This window comes from Sarcophilus harrisii, chromosome 2 (genome assembly GCF_902635505.1).
Source record: "Sarcophilus harrisii chromosome 2, mSarHar1.11, whole genome shotgun sequence".
In the NCBI taxonomy this organism is placed as follows: Eukaryota; Metazoa; Chordata; class Mammalia; order Dasyuromorphia; family Dasyuridae; genus Sarcophilus; species Sarcophilus harrisii.
The window spans coordinates 622,559,041-622,577,014 of NC_045427.1; the positions used below are offsets into that span (position 1 = coordinate 622,559,041).

Here is a 17,974-nt window from a genome sequence, read left to right on the forward strand (position 1 = left end):
TTTCTGAGAAAATTTGAAATTAGTATGGCAGAACCTAGGCATTGACCCACATCTAACACCATATACTAAGATAAAGTTAAAATGGGTTCATGATTTAGACATAAAGAGTCATATTATAAGCAAATTATAAGAACAGTAATGTAGTTTACCCCTTGAATTTGTGGAGAAGGAAGGAATTTGTGTCTCAAGAAGAACTAAAATACACTACAGAATGTAAAATACATATTTTTGCTTATATTAAGTTAAAAAGTTTTTGTATAAACAAAACCAATGTAGAAAAGATTAGAAAAAAAAGTAGAAAACTGGGAAAATATTATGTCCACAGGTTCTAATAATGCCTCATTTCTAAAATATATAGGTAAATTACTCTAATTTATTAGAACCAACCTTTCTCCAGTTGATAAATGTTCAAAGGATGTGAATAGACAATTTTCAGATGAAGAAATTAAAATCATTTCTAGTCATATGAAAATATTCTCTCAATTACTATTGAGCAGAGAAATGCAAATTAAGACAACTCTGAGGTACCACCACACACCTCTCAGAGTGGCTAATGTGACCGGAAAAGAAAATAAGCAATGTTGGAGGGGATGTGCAAAAACTGGGACATTAATACATTGTTGATGAAGTTGTGGAGTGATACAATCATTCTGGAGAACAATATGGGACTATCCCCAAAGGGCTATCAAACTGAGTATACTTTTTAATTCCACAATGTCTCTACTGGACCTGTATTCCACAGAGATTATAAAAAAAAAATAAAGAACCCACATGGGCAAAAATGTTTGTAGTAGCCCTCTGTGTAGTGGCTAGTAATTAGAAACTGAGTGGATGTCCATCAGTTGGAAAATAGCTGAGTAAGTTATGGTATATGAATGCTATAAATTATTATTGTTCTATAAGAAATGATGAGCAGACTGATTTCAGAAAGTCCTGGAGAGACTTTCATGAAATGATGCTGAGTGAAGTGAGAACATTGTACACAACAGCAACAAGATTATATGATGATTAATTCTGTTGACCATGGTTCTTTTCAACAATGGGATGATGTAGGAAGGCAAAGAATTGTTGACAGAGAGAGTCATCTACATTCAGAGAGGACTGAGGGAACTGAGTATGCATCACAATATAATATTTTCATTTTTTAATTGTTCTTTGCTTGCTTTTTGTTTTGTTTCTCATTTTTTCCCTTTTTGTTCTGATTTTTCTATATTAAAGAAGTTGAGAAATCCAATCATTCTTAAATGCATTATTGGAAATATGATCAAAGGACTATACACCTGTGTATACCCTTTGATTCAGCAGGGCCACTACTGTCTGTATTCCAGAAAAATCATAAAAGAGAGAAAAGACCCATAGCAAAAATATTTATAGCAGCTCCTTGTTGGTTGCAAAGAATCAGAAAATGAGTGGATGGCCATCAATTAGGGAATAGTTGAATAAATTATAGTATATATATATATATATATATATATATATAATATTATTCCATAAAAATGATGAAAAACTGATTTTAGAAAAGCCTGGAAATATTTACATTAATTGAAGCTAAGTGCAGCAAGCAGAATGAGAAAAAGATTTGTACAACAAGATTGTGTGATGAGTCAAGTGAACCAAGACAATTCCAAAGAATTTTGAAGTGAAAACCTCATTTGTATCTACAGAAAGAACTATGGAGAGTGAATATAGATTGAAGAATACTATATTCACTTTTTTCTTTTATTATTTTTTCTCATGGTTTTCCCTTTTTGTTCTGATTTTTCTCTCCCAACATGACTCATATGGGAATATGTAAAAAAAATGCACATGTATAATCTAAAACAAAGAAAAGAAAAGAAGTCAAGAACTGTAATAAGATATTCCAAAAGGCAAAGTAACTAGGAATGCAACCAAAAATAATTTTCCCAGAAAAAGTGCAGGGTAGTGTTTCTGATCACAGATCAAGCAAAAACAAAAATAGATCTAATAAAATGAGATAAAGAAGGAAATACATATCTTGCTAAAGGGTATCATTGTTAATGAAGCACTATCTTCACTAAACATATAAGTACCAAGTGGTATAGCATCCAAATTCCTAAAGGAAAAGTTAAGAAAACTGCAAAAAGCAACAAACAGCAAAACAATACTAGTTGGGGAACTCAACCTTGCTCTCTCTGAACTAGATAAATCGAACTTCAAAATAAATAAGAAAGAAGTTAAAGAGGTAAATAGAATTTTAGAAAAAGTTTGGTATGATAGATCTTTGGAGGCAGTTGAATGCAAAGAGAAAGAAGTTTTTTTTCAGTGGTGCATGGAACATACACAAAAAATGTGACCATATCTTAGGGCATGAAGACCTCAAAATCAAAGCCAGAAAGGCAGAAATAGTAAATGCGGCTTTTTCAGGTCATAATGCAATAAAAATTATGTGTAATACAGGATCACAGAAAAAAAAACTCAATTGGAAACTAAACAATCTGATCCTAAAGAATGAGTGGACAAAACAACAAATCATAGACACATTCAATAATTTCATCTAATAGAATGATAATGAGATGACACAAAATTTATGGAATGTAGTCAAAGCAATTTTTAAGGGAAATTTTATATCTCCAGATGCTTACTTGCATAAAATAGAAAAAGGGAAGATCAATGAATTGGGCATGCAACTAAAAAAGCTAGAAAAATAATAAATTAAAAACCATCAAGTAAATACCAAATTTGCAATTTTGAAAATTAAAGGGGAGATTCATAAAATTGAAAGTTAAAAAAAAACTATTGAACTAATAAACAAAACTAAGCTGGCTTTATAAAAAAAACAACAAAATAGATAAACCTTTAGTTAATTTGATTAGAAAAAGGTAAAAGAAAACTTGTTTGTCTCAAAAATGAAAAAGGAGAACTTTCCACCAATGAAGAGGAAATTAGAGCAATAATTAAGTGCTATTGTGTCCAACTGTATGCTGATAAATTTGATAATCTAAGTAAAGTGGATAAATATCTACAAAAATATAGATTGCCCTGATGAAGAGAGGAGAAAATAAATTATTTAAGTCCAATTTAAGAAAGAGAAATCAAACAAGCTATTAATCAACTCCCTTAAGAAAGAAATTCTAAGACCAGATGGATTTACATGTGAATTCTATTAAACATTTAAAGAAAAATTAATTCAAATATTATTCAAAGTATCTTGGAAAATAGGGAAAGGAGGAATCCTACTAAATTCCTTTTATGACTAAATTCCTGATATCTAAATCAGGCAGGATGAAAACAGAGAAAGAAAATTATAGGCCAATTTCCCCAGTGAATATTGATGCAAAAATCTTAAATAAAATATTAGTAAAGCGAATACAAGAAGTTATCCCCAGGATAACACATCATAACTAAGTAGGATTTATACCAGGAATGCAGGGCTGATTTAATATTAAGAAAACTATTAGCATAATTGACTATATCTATAACCAAATTAACAAAAATCCTATGATTATCTCAATAGAGACTGAAAAAGTATTTTAAAAAACTCCAACACCTGTTTCTATTTGTCATGTGAAAAGGTGCTCTAAATTACTATAGATCAGAGAAATGCAAGTTAGGACAACTCTAAGGTACCACTACACACATCTCAGACTGATAAGATGACAGGAAAAGATGATGACAGATGTTGGAGGGAATGAGGGAAAACTGGGATGCTAATACATTGTTGGTGGAGCTGTGAACTGATTCAAGCATTCTGGAGAGCAATTTGGAATGTGTCCAAAAAGGTATCAAACTGTGCATAATCTTTGATCCAGGAGTGTTTCTCCTGGGCTTGTATCCCAAAGAGATCATAAAGGAGGGAAAGAAACCCACATGTGCAAAAATGTTTGTGGTAACCCTTTTTGTAGTGTCAAGAAACTGGAAACTGAAGGGATGCCCATCAACTGGAAAATGGTCAGATAAGTTATGGTATATGAATATTATGGAATATTATTGTTCTATAAGAAATGATCAGCAGGATGATTGGTGAGACTTACATGAACTTTTGCTAAGTGAAGTGAGCAGAACCAAAAGATAATTTTATACAGCAACAAGACTATATGATGATCAATTTGAATGGACATGGCTCTTCTCAAAAATGAGATGATGCAGGCCAGTTCCAATGATCTTACGATGAAGAGAGCCATTGCACTCAAAGATATAATTATGGAAACTGAGTGTGGACCACAATATAGTATTTTTACTTTTTTGTTGTTGTTTACCTACATTTGGTTTTCTTTCTTTTTTTTTTCTTTTTTATTCTGATATTTCTTAAGTAGAATGATAATTGTGGAAATATGAATAAAAGAATTGTACATGATCAAAATATATTGAATTACTTGCCATCTTTGGGAGGGGGAGAGAGGAAGGGAGGGAAAAATATGGAACATGAGATTTTGCAAAAGTGAATTTAAAAATTTAAAAATCTATCTACCTTACCCAACAAGGAAATAGAAAAGAAAGGAAATAAGACAAGGAGCTTGTGTGTGTTTGGGGTAGACGTAGAGATTTTATACTAAAAGGGAGTATGAATTAAGAAATCCAAGAAGAAAGTCAAAAGAAAAACATTTTTTTGAAAAAGGAGTGGATAAAAAGAGAAGAATAAACAAAAGAAAACAAAATAAAGTAAGATACATAGTAATCATAACTGTGAATGTGAACAGTATAAGCTCACCTATAAAATGGAAGTGGATTGCAGAAAAAAGTAAAAACCCAAATCCAACAATATGTTATTTATAAGGGACATACCTGTAACACAAAGACCAAAAAAAATTTAAAAGAATGAGTTGTACCAGACTATATTTTTAGTTGAGTAAAGAGAGCAGGGATAGCAATCACAATCTCCAACAAAACAAAACTAAAAATACACCAAATAAAGAGATATAATTAAGGAAACCACATTTTTGATGAAAAGGGTACCATAGACAATGAAGGTCAAAAATATTAGAGCAATTTTCTCTGCTAAAAGTCAGATTTCTCAAATATATAGAGAAGCAATTCAAATTGATAAAATAAGAGCCATTCTCCAATTGATAAATTATCATGAGACAAGAATAGGCAATTTTCATAAGAGATAAAAGTGATCTATGGTCATAGAAAAATGCTATCAATTACTATTGTTTCTGAAGTACCAGTTCATATACTTCATATTTTTCAAAAATGAAAAATAGTGTAAGAGCTAAGATGAAATAGATAAATGAAAGAACTCTTGGGGAAGTTATGAAATGCTCCAAGTATTAGAGAGAAAATTTGAAATTATGCCTAAAGGGCTGTAAAATTGTGTATAACCTTTGATCTGGCAATACTTCAATGAGTTCTGTATACCAAAGCAATTAAAGGGATAAAAACCTACATGGACAAAGATATTTATAGTAACTTTTTTGTGGTGGCAAAGGATTGGGAATTCAAAGGATGACCATCAACTGAATGGCTGAACAATTTGTGGCATATGATTGTGACAGAGTAATGTTGGTGATAAATGGCAAAAGAAAATATTTTCAGTAAAGCCTGTGAAGACCTAAATAAACTGATGCAGAGAGCAGTGAGCCAAACTAAGATGCCATTGTACATAGTAACAAAAATATTGTAATGACTATCAACTATGAAAGACTTAGCTACTCTGATAGCAAAATGATCCAAAAAAATCCCAAAGGATTCTTGATGAAAAATACTATTCACCGGTATTGAGGAACTCTAAGTGGAAATTCAAGTATAGTTTTCTTTTTCCTTTCTTTCTATATTTCTTTCTTTCTTTCCTCCCTTTCTTTCTGCTTCTTTCTTTCTTTCCTCCCTTTCCTTCCTTCCTCCCTTCCTTCCTCCCTCCCTCCCTTCCTCCCTTCCTTCTTTCCTTCCTTCCTTCCTTCCTTTCTTCCTTCCTTCCTTCCTTCCTTCATTCCTTCTTTCCTTCCTTCCTTTCTTAATTTCTATTGCTCTTCTTTCTTTCTCTTATTTTTGTACAATATAGCTAATATGGAAGTGATTTACATGATTTCACACATATAATTGGTATCATGTTATTTGACTTATCAGTGAGTGGGAGAGAATCCAGAGTAAAAGAGAAAATTTTAAACAATTTTTAAAATTAAAAATGAATAATAAGTATTTGCTTAAAGGACATTTATTTTGAACACTTGTGAGTTCATCATTAAATTTGAAAAGAAAAATAAAGTTTCTCTCCTTGAATTTAAAAAAAATACTTTTTCAAACACTGAGTCTAACTCTTAAAAGTGAGGAATCTAGGACTTAGTGTGCTAAAAGAAATTGCCTAATCAGAAATCTAAAAGGAAAACTAGAAATAAAACCCTTATTCCAGCAAGTTTCAAAATAATCATGATGTTTCTCACAATGACTCCTGATCCTTCACTATATCTCACTGGGATATTTGACCTTCTGATCATTTAAAATCAGTTGTTCAGACAATTTAAGCCAAAGAAATATAAAATAAGATAACTTTAAGTAAAAAGGATTTTAGCTATTTCTGATATTTCTGTTTTCTTTTGTTCATATTATAAACTCCTTTAGCAAACTGGTGAACTTTGTGGATATCTTTTCAAGATGTTTTAAAAGGAGAAAATGCAATACACAGTGTGATAAAAAAAATACATTTAAATCCACTTATCAAAATATTTCTTAAAACCCAAATAAGTTATTAGACCCTCAAGTCTAAAAATTCTTGAGAGTGAGTTTTTTCTCCTAATTTTAGTTCTTCTAAAGGAAGGTGCAGGGTCATTTATTGGGGAATTGGATAAGAAATAAAGTTTTAGTATGGAATAAACTCTAAGGTCCTTTTCACCTCAAAAATGCAGGGATTCTTTGATTAATATCTTGCTACTTTTTTCTTATTTAGAAAACTAAAAAAAAAAAGAAGAAAGAAAAAAAAAGCTCTGGCCTTGTTGATGCAACCAAGTATATATATTTTCAGAGAATAAGATTGTGTTTTGGCAGCAGAACACAAACTTTCCTCAAGGAAGGGGGGAAATGGAATTTAATAATGCAAGGAGATCTCGTTAATGATTTGCTAAGTAAGATACTTCTGTGGTTAAAGTCTGAGCATTCTTATAATTGATTTCCCAATTCAAATGATGATGATGGTCATCATCTATCACATTTTTATTCTCAGTTCAGACATCAAACCTAGAACCTTGAAACGACAATGACTTGGCCAGATTAATAGTGGAGAGCAACTTATGCCCTATGTCTGAACGGAAAGAAAGTCAAATGTCTTACATATGACAACCTTTCAAATATTTGAAATCTGTGACCATATGACCTACCTCATAACTCCAAGCTTTGTTCGGGTATGATAGAGGAATAAAACAAATGTTTGCAAATGAACAATTGCCTTTGATCCTTTCTATGAAAGATAACTTTGAGAAATTTTTAATAACAAATGATTAGGAATTTCTCATTGAGTAACATTACTTTCAAAGTTTCATTGAGAATTTCAATAACAATGTTACACAATGAGAAAAAAATTTCAGATGGTCGATATGCATCCTATCTTATCCCAACAATTTGAAAGAACAGAAATATCCCTTAGCACATGTGCCTATATACTCACAGAATAAATCTTCTGGGTCTAAGCTTTCTAGATTCATAAGTGTAAACAAAAAAGCTATTGATCTAATGAATGATTCAAAAACTTCATTTCTTGAACATTGCAGATATAACCACCCTAGCTAAGTTTCATCTAGCTTTTATAGAAGATCTTAATTAATTCAGTAACTTTGTAAATATCAGTACCAGCAAACACTGGGGGCAACCATTCCAAATTAAAACTCTAAGGGACAATTAAATTTTCGCACTGGCTCATTCCAAATGTGATCTTTTATTTTATGCAGTGAGTGGACAGTAATGCTTTCTCAACTAGAGATTTTGAAACCTGAAAATGTGGTGAAGGCTTACTCTGATAATTATCTAGAAGTTAAAACAAAGAAACTTTATTCTTTTGATATAATGTGGAGATTCAGTATTTTATTTTTTGGTGTTCAGTCATGTTCATTCTTCATGACTCTCATTCAGTTGTCTTGTCAAAGATACTGTAGTAGTTTGCCATTTCTCTCTGCAGCTTATTTTAGAGATGAGAAAACTGAAGCAGACACAGTCAAGCAACTAATAAGGGGTCACATAGCTAGTGTCTCAGGTCAGATTTGAATTTAGGAAGAAAGGTCTTCCTGATTCTAGAATCAGGAATTTATTCACTGCACTACAGTTGTCTGCAGAAGCAACAATATGCTTCCCTGTATTTAAAATTAAATTATATGCAATTCTTATAAATGTTTCCTTAGCATTTATTTTTCAGAGTTAAATCAAGAATTTCTAGAATCACAGAGAGAGGTAGGATGGGGGGAACAATCTGTGACCTATATTTCTTTTTCTATCCATGTCTTTATGGGAATTGCATGAAATCAGTCACTACTTCTTCTCCCACTACTTCCACACATAGGGTCAAAGCCCTGAAATACAAAATATTCCAACTGATTTTCCAGGAAGATTTTGCCCAGCAGTCATGGTATCCCATGACCCTATTTATAGCAAAAATATTTTTTCTTGCTTTTCTTTTTATTTAGAAATGTGTGATTATTTAGTGTGTAATATTTGTTTCATTTTTATTTTCAATTTATGGAATCAAACAAACATTTCCATGACAGTAGAATTGAAAAAGAAAGATGATTGCACATGAAACTACAAATCTAAAATGTATAACTTGCTATGCCTTTTAAATATATAACAAAGTTATCATATACATTCTTTTTTTTCTCTTTTTCCTCATCCTACTTTATTCTAGAGATGGTTACCATTACACAACTATGCACATATAATATCTAAATCATTCTATAAATTATCAATTCTTTTTCTAGTTACAGATAACATCTTCCTTCATATCTACTTTGAAGTTAATTGGAACATTTATAATAGTTAAAAGGGCTTATTAACACAAAGATATTCTTTAAAAATTGTTGCTTTTATTGTATACACTGTTCTCTTGCTTCTGCTCATTTCAATGTTCATTATTTCATATAAGTCTATTCATGTTTTTTCTAACATTATTGAGCTCATTATTTCTTATACACAGTGGTATTCCATCTTTAGTACCTTCCAAACATGTACTTCAACTTGCTGAGTCATTCCCTTATTAATGAATATCCCTGCAAATTCCAGCTCTTTGCCATCAAAAAGAGAGTTGTTACAAACATTTTACAATATGTGTTTTTTTTTTTATTTTTCCCTTAGCTTCTTTGGAAACTGATCTAGTATTGGTATTGCTGGATCAAATTGCATAGGCAGTTTATTAATCCTTTGGACTTAAGTCCAGATTGCTTGGGAAGATCAGTTCACAATTTTACTAACAATGAATTAGTATCCCTTTTTTTCTTATATCCTCTCCAAAATTTATTGCTTTTCCACCAATAATTTTAGCAAATTTGATAAATGTAAAATAATCTCAGAGTTATTTTAATTTATATTTCTCTCATCAATAGTGATTTAGAGCATTTTATATTACTATAAATAATTTTGATTTCATCAGAAAACCATCTGTATTCTTGATGACATCAATTGGGGAATGATGCATTTCTTTCCTTCCTTTATTCCTTCCTTCCTCCCTCCTTCCCTCCCTTCTTTCTTTCTTTCTTCAAGACTGGTACTCTATCCACCACACCACCTAGTTACCCCCTTTCTTTCTTTCTTTTAAACAATAGATTTTATTTTCAAAATATATAGAAGTACTTTCCAACATTCACACTTGAAAAACCATATGTTCCAAATTTTTCTTCCTCCCTGCCCCCAACTCTATTCCCTAGATAGCAAGTAATCCAATATATGTCAAAAAATGTGGGATTCTTCTATACATATTTCCAAATTTATCATGCTGCACAAAATATATGAGATCAAAAAGGGAAAAATAAGAAAGAAAAAATACAGCAAGCAAATAATAAAAAATTTGAAAACACTATTTTGTGATCCATATTCAGTTCCCAGAGTCCTCTTTCTAGATGCACATGGCTCTCTCCATCACAAGTCTATGGAACTGTCCCGAATCACCTCATTGTTTAAAACAGCAATGCCCATCAAGGTGATCATCACATATCCTTGTTGCTGTGTATAAGGTATTCTTGATTCTATTCATATCATTTAACTTGAGTCCCTGTAAATCTCTTCAGGCCTTTCTGAAATCATCTTGTTGACCACATCTTGTAAAACAATATATACCATAACTTATTCAAACATTCCATAACTATATTACTGTTCTGTAAGAAATGACCAACAGGATAATTTCAGAAAGGCCTGGAGAGGCTTACACGAACTGATGCTGAGTGAAATGAGCAGGACCAGGAGATCATTATATACTTCAACAACAATACTATATGATGACCACTTCTGATGGACCAGGCCATCCTCAGCAACGAGATCAACCAAATCATTTCTAATGGAGCAGTAATGAACTGAACCAGCTATGCCCAGAAATAGAACTATGGGAGATGACTAAAAACCATTACATTGAATTCCCAATCCCTATATTTATGCACACCTGCATTTTTGATTTCCTTCACAAGCTAATTGTACAATATTTCAGAGTCTGATTCTTTTTGTACAGCAAAATAACGTTTTGGTCATGTATACTTATTGTGTATCTAATTTATATTTTAATATATTTAACATCTACTGGTCATCCTGCCATCTAGGGGAGGGAGTGGGGGGGTAAGAGGTGAAAAATTGGAACAAGAGGTTTGGCAATTGTTAATGCTGTAAAGTTACCCATGCATATATCCTGTAAATAAAAGGCTATTAAATTAAAAAAAAACAAACAAACATTCCATAACTGATGAGCACCCACTCACTTTCCAGTTCCTTACCACTACACAAAGGGCTGCTACAAACATTTTTTCACACATGAGTCCTTTTCCCTTTTTTGATATCATTGGGATTTAGAACCAGTAGAAATATTGCTGTATCAAAGGGTATGCACAGTTTGAAAGCCCTTTGGGCATAGGTCAAAATTGTTCTCCAGAATATTTGGAGGAGTTCACAGCTTCACCAACATTGTATTAGTGCCCCAGTTTTACCACATCCCCTAAAACATTTATCATTATCTTTTCCTGTCAACTTGGCCAATATGAGAGATGTATAGTGGTATCTCAGAGTTGATAACTCATTTTGTTATAGAGTTGACAAGGCTCTTTATATATTTGTGATAACACGAGATCGAGATCAATAAATTGTCTATACATTTTTTCTCCAATTTTCTGCTTTTATTCTGATCCTTATTATATTTCTTTTATTTGTGCAATTTTTTTTAAATTAATGTAATTGAAAATATCTATTTTACCCTCCTGTGCACTTTATTTCTTGTTTATTCATAAGTTGTTTGTCTATACATAAGTCTGATAAGAAATATTTTCATGTAAATCTAATTTTCTTGTATTATCTCTTTTTATATCTAGGGTAATATATTCATTTTGAACTTTTTCTTAGTACATGGGATAAGATACTAGTGTATGACAAATTTTTGCCATAATACTTTCCAATTTTCCCATTTTTTTATTAAATAACGAATTCTTATCCAAAAAACCTTATCTTTACATTTGCCAAGTATACGGTTTCTATACCTATTTTTTCTTGTATATTATACACCTAGTCTTGCATTAATCTGCCTTTCAAGTTCATAAGCCATTCCAGATTTGTTTGATAATCATTGCCTCAATCTATAATTTAAGTTCTGGATTGCTAAACCTCCATTCTTTACATATGTTTTTCATTACTTCTTTAGGTATTCTTGACTTTTTGTTGTTTCAAATAAATTTTGTTTTTATTTGTTTCTAATTCCATAAAATATTTTTGTAATTTAATTGGCATGAAATTTAATACATAAGTTAGTTTAGGTAAAATTATTACATTGACCCTGCCTACCCATGAACATGTTGGAACTGTTCTTATGATTTCCCTACTATATGGAACTTTCAGTAAGACAAAGACCTCTATTAAATCAAATCAGGACTTACTCCAAAATTTAGTTTTAAAAGGTTTGCCTGGAGTACTAAGAATATAATAGTTTATTATGATCTTTGGAGCTTATATGTATAAGAGCTTGGAATTAAATGTAGGTTTTTTGACTCTAAGATGAAATTCAATCATGTAGTAAAATGATTACATAAAAGGATAGATAACAGATATATAGATGATATGTTAAAAAAAAAAAAGAAAAAAATCTAAATGTAACCTGAAAGAATATCTAATTAATGTTTTCTGTTGTGGAAGTATAGTCAGGAAACGATATGAAACTGGTAGTATTTCAAATGTATTTATTTATTTATTTATTTTTGCTGAGGCACTTGGGGTTAAGTGATTTGCCCACAGTCACACAGTCAGAAAGTATTAAATGTTTGAGACTTGATTTGAACTCAGATTCTCCTGACTTGAGGGTTAGTGCTCACTATTTCAAATTTAAATAATGTTTGAAAGAAAATCCATAACCCTATAAATATGAGCCTTGCAACCCAAATATATAAGATCATGATAAGCATCAAAAGATATTTCCAATACAGATCATTTTTAATATTTTTATTATCTCAAACACAGGCACAAATAAAAAAAATTGGCTTTATACTGTACCTATATTCAATATGAAAAGACTTGAAAATCCCTAATTATTTTCTAATGGTTAGGAAGAGCTTCCTAAGGGCCATTTTGACCTCGTTGTTCCTTAGGGTATAGATCAGAGGATTTAAAGTTGGGCTTAACATGGTGTACAACACACCAGCCAGTTTACTCCTCTCTGGATCATAACTACAAATAGGACTTATATAGGCATAGAAAACAGCTGTGTAATACATGGACACCACAATAAGATGAGAGGAACAGGTAGAGAAGGCCCTCTTCTTTCCCTCTGATGTCCGTATTTTCAGGATGCTAGAGATGATAAAACCATAGGATACCAATGTCAGAAGAAAATTTATGAAACCATAAAATGCATCTGCTATGACAGTCATGACACTGTTAATATAGGTAGAAGTACAGGAGAGCAACAAGAGAGGGGGGATCTCACAGAAGAAATGAGTAATCACATTAGGTCCACAGAAAGATAGTTGTGTCATTAGACCAGTATGGATAGAGGAATTAAAGGCACAAATGAGCCACACACCAGCTGCCAATACATTACAGAGTGTCTTGTTCATCATGGTACTGTAATGTAGGGGGTGGCAGATGGCCACAAAGCGATCATAAGCCATGACTGTAAAAAGAAGCAGTTCTGATGATGCAGACCAAATGAGGAAGTAGAGCTGGGTCATACAGCCCCTGTAAGAGATGGTGTTCTTTTCTGTGAGCAGTCCTTCCAGCACTTGGGGCAGAATGGAGGAGGTACAGATAATGTCCATTGTAGCCAAGTTAAACAAAAAGAAGTACATAGGGCTGTGGAGGCTTGGATTGAGTATAATGGCCGTGATGATCAGGACATTGCCTGTGAGGGCCACCACATACAAGGAGAAGAAACAGCTGAATAATAGAAGCCAGAGTTTGGGGTGTTCAGAGAATCCCTGGAGAATGAACTCCGTCACTTGTGAGTGGTTACTAATGGCCATTGATGCAGGAGAATTTTCTGGATCAGACAGGAGGTTCCTGAATTATACTTTCAAGTGTCAACCAAACTGCAGAAATGTGGTGGGTGATATCATCTAGAAAATGAGAAGAGACTTGTTAAATGTGTAGACACACTCATGAAATCCAAACTCTAGATTCCGTTTAATGAGAACACAAGAGTAAAATGTTAAGCATTACAGCTTCTCCATAAACTTATTATACAATTAGATCCCTTAAAATTAAATCCAGAATTAATTCATATTGAAGATTTCATCTTCTACTAGCTTCTCTCCTTTTATGTGTTCTTTTCATCAATTTCAGGCATTTCTCCTTATCAACCAGATTCTGCTGTGCATGCTTACAATCTGGGTCCTCCATGGCCTGGATGCACATTACTTATCATTCCAATGCATCCCAGCATGTGTTTTCTTAGGATATCACAGATGTGATATGCATACATACACATATATGTATACTTGTATGTATAAACATATATGTATACCTATATGTAGATATATACATATATAGATATAATCTATATTGTTATTCTGACACATGGTAGATGTAATCAAAAGATAATGTTAAGATGTTAACTTCCTTCCTGAAAGTCACATTCTATTAGCTTTCACACATTTATTTTCAGATTTCACAATAACCTTGGGAAGTAACTCAATTATTCCCCATTGTATAAATGAAAAGACAAAAGTTAAGAGACTAGAAGTTATGTCTTGGCTCCCTTTAAAGCGTTGAGTTCATGTAGAAAGCCAGATTTACACTTCTTTTGTGATCCCTTTAGTCCTTAGCAATGTACTGTGCCTATAGAAAGTGCTCAGTGAATGCTCTTCTATATATAATCTCTCCCTTTTCTCTATCTCTTTCTCTTGTTCATTCACTTCTGCCCTCTCTCATTCTTTCTTCCACTCTTTCTTTCATAGTCAAAGGTTTTACCCCTTACTTGGTAACCCAATTACAATTATTTTCTCCACGAAACTAATCTTTGTATGTTCCACACAATTCTACAAAGCTAATTAATAATAGGACAATGAGATGGTAATAGTAATGTAAGATTTAATTCCCTAAAATAATGATCCATAGTTATTTAGAAAGTATTATGTATTTTATGGAAATGTTCAATTAATAAAAGTGTTACTTGTTACTCTACTTGCTTACACTTTATTTGACAAAAGCTCTCCATTCTACTCATTTTAGTGGTGCAATGAATGGAATGCTCTTCTTAGAGTCAGAAAGATCTGAGTTCAAATACAGGCTCAAACACTTTTGACCCCAGTTTTCTCAAGGGAAAAATGGGGACAACAGCAGCAGATTTCAAAAACACCATGATATCTCTCACAATGATTTCTGGTCCTTAGGCATTTCTGACTGGGATATTTGACTTTCAGATCATTTAAATAAGTTTTGCTATCAATTCAGCCAAGGAATTATAAAAAGAGATAATTTGTAAATAAAAAATGCTTTTAGATATTTCTGCTATTTCTATTTACCCTGTGATCAAAATATATTTTTATCATAATTTTGCTCTGAGGTAATATTTCCAGAATAAAGGAAATTATTAATAATACTGGATTCTGAATATCTAACATATTGAACTTATTTCTGAATATCACATTTTTGAAACAATATCAAAAATTTGAAACAAGGATAATGAGTGGATTTTTTAAAAAAAGTATGAGAGTTTACTGAATAAGCCAAGGGAATTTCCCTGTAAAGGGCATAGAATTGGGACAAAAATATGTCTTCAAATATTGGAATCAAAGTCAAAGTTGTAGAAGAACAATACTTTACCTTAGAGAGGAAAACATGGGTGGAAGGTAAAGGTTTCAGTTCAATATACAGATCAATTTAATTTTAAAAGAAAAATATTTCTCTATTGGAATTTCATAAACTAGTACATTTGCACTCAGATCAATGTATAGAAAGCTTCTCATAAATTAAAACTTTTTGCAACGTGTCTATATTTTCTCAATTGTTTTTCTCATACTACTTATCAAGTCTAATTCTTTATTAGAAATGTAATTCAGTTCTATTATGAAAGGGCATCTCTTCATTTTCCTTCAGTGAGCTGTCACTGTACTTTCTTACACATTTTATTGTATAATATGTAGCAAGCAAAGAGCCACATCAGGAAAACTTGGTATAGAAAAAAATCATCTTCACACTGGGGTTGGTTAGTGTCTGATTTATCCACTACATATCTCTCTTTTCTTCCTGTTCAATTCTACTTCTAACTCTCCCTGTGGGAAAATGACATAGGCTGCTTTAATAGGCTCTGTGTAGATCTTCACTTTTTCTTTTTATTATAGTCCCTTTTAGTATTTAATATTTTGGTATTTTATGTAAATTACAAATTCTTTTTCAAGATATTTCCAAAGGAGAAAATAAAATACATAGGATAACAAAGGAAACCAAGTTTAAATCCACATATCAACATGTTATAAAAATACAAATAAGTTCTTTGACCCCAAATCTTAGAAAACCTGAAAGTGAGTTTTTTCTCTAATTTTAATTCTTCCTAAGAGGCTGCCTGGCCCCTGTTGGAGAATTTGCATAAGGGAAATAATCTTGGGAAGAGGTAAAGTCTGACACCCTTTCTACTTCAAAACCCTGGGATTCTCTGATTAACATCTAGTAACTCTTTTCTTATTTTGAGAAACCTCTGGGGTTGTTTACATAACCAAATGTACATGCTTTCAGAGGATAAGATTGTATTTTGGCAACAGAACCCAGTCTTTTCTCAGGAAAAAAAAATGGAGTTCAATAATTCAGGGAAACCCCATCATAGTTTGATAAATGGGGTACATCTGTAGCTACAAGGAGAAAATATGGGAATGTACCATTTTACACCTGAAAAAGTTAAACTCAAACTCTCTCTTGTTCCTTTATTCTCAGTGATGCTCTGTATGAAAAGGGTAGCCTCATCAATAATAATAGCAAGCATTGGAATACAGAACTTTAATCTAAATAATACATAATGCTTTAGTTTTGCAAATTAGTACAAAATTACTTTCTTCTATCTTCTCAAGGACCTTAGATATTGTTATACCAATTGTTATTATTATTCCAATTTTACAGAAAAAAGTAAAGAAGGCAGATTTGTCCAGGGTCTTATATATAATAATTGCCAGAGACCAGATTTTAATTTGGGTCTTCTCTCCATGTCCTTTTACCTAACAGCCATTTGCCGTCTTGTCAGACTCCAAGTAGTCACTGTGACTATTTTCTTTTGTTTTGAATGCTGTGTTCATTTTGTTCTGAAATTAATAATCACCAAATAGAATGCAATTTGCATTTATGCAGAACAAAAAGGAGAATTATACATTAATATCCCTCTCTTCATTATGTCTTTGATATTTTCTAATCCCAGATTTCCAAATAATTAAAATTGGAATTATATTTACCTCCCCTCAAGGACAAAGAACTTATTTAGTTTTGGGGAAGGGCCACTGAAAAATTGAAACTAAAGTTAACTTTTTCTAAGTTTCCTAAAAAGTTTACTTTATAAAATGATTAAAAAATAAACCATTTACATTCTTGAACAAATATATCTATGAGTATATGTTATAAATGTGTGGGCATATGTATGTTAGTACATATAGATTGGTGAAAGAAAAATTTTAAATTCCTGTACTTGACCTTTAAGGTCCCTCACAATCTAGGCCTATCCTAGTGTAACAATACTCCCCTTCATATACATTAACTGCCATATTACCAAATTAGGCTTTTCCTTCTCTCATTTCCATGCATTTTCATGTAGAAAAGTGGACAAAATTTGCATTTCAAAGGTAAAGCACTATATAAAACTCATTTTCCCCATTCTTACCATCTTATATTTAATGATTAGAAACAGGAGGAGGATTATCCCAATTTTTTCTTCCCATGTCCCCAGAAATTCAATTCTAATAAGAGCAGTTTCCCCACATATTAAAACCAAATTTTGTTTGTAAATTGCCTCCACAGCCTCTGTCTCTGCTTTCTAGGAGTAATCAGAAATAGGACCTGGACCTTATAAATTCATTCATTTAGAGAACTTTAAAATAAGGAATCACCTCTATTCATCCTACCTTTCATTCTAGTCTTAGAGTCATTTAGAACAGTGAGAGGTCAAGTGATTTTTCAAGATCACATGGTCGATCCTGGCTTCATGGACATGACTATACCCTATTTTTGAATTAAAAGATAGTCAAATCTATCTTCCTTAGGACAACCTTTCAAATATCGAAAGTTTGTGATCACATAGTCTCCCTTCTATAATCTAAGCCTCACATGAAAGAGTAGTGAAATAAATGTTTAGAAATGGAGCATTGTTTTGATCATTTCCCTAAAATATAACATTGAGAAATGCTTGATCATGAGCTATTATAAATTCATTACTTATTGAGAATCC

The 17,974-nt window shown here is 32.0% G+C and overlaps 1 protein-coding gene across 1 annotated transcript; it reads right to left on the reverse strand.

Annotated features, from left to right (window-relative positions):
* Window positions 1-12,641: 12,641 nt before the first annotated feature.
* On the reverse strand, window positions 12,642-13,608 carry LOC100930406 (olfactory receptor 13A1-like). Its single transcript, XM_031949531.1, has one exon. It carries the CDS (start codon window positions 13,572-13,574, stop codon window positions 12,642-12,644), a length of 933 nt encoding a protein of 310 aa, XP_031805391.1. The 5' UTR covers window positions 13,575-13,608.
* Window positions 13,609-17,974: the final 4,366 nt, after the last annotated feature.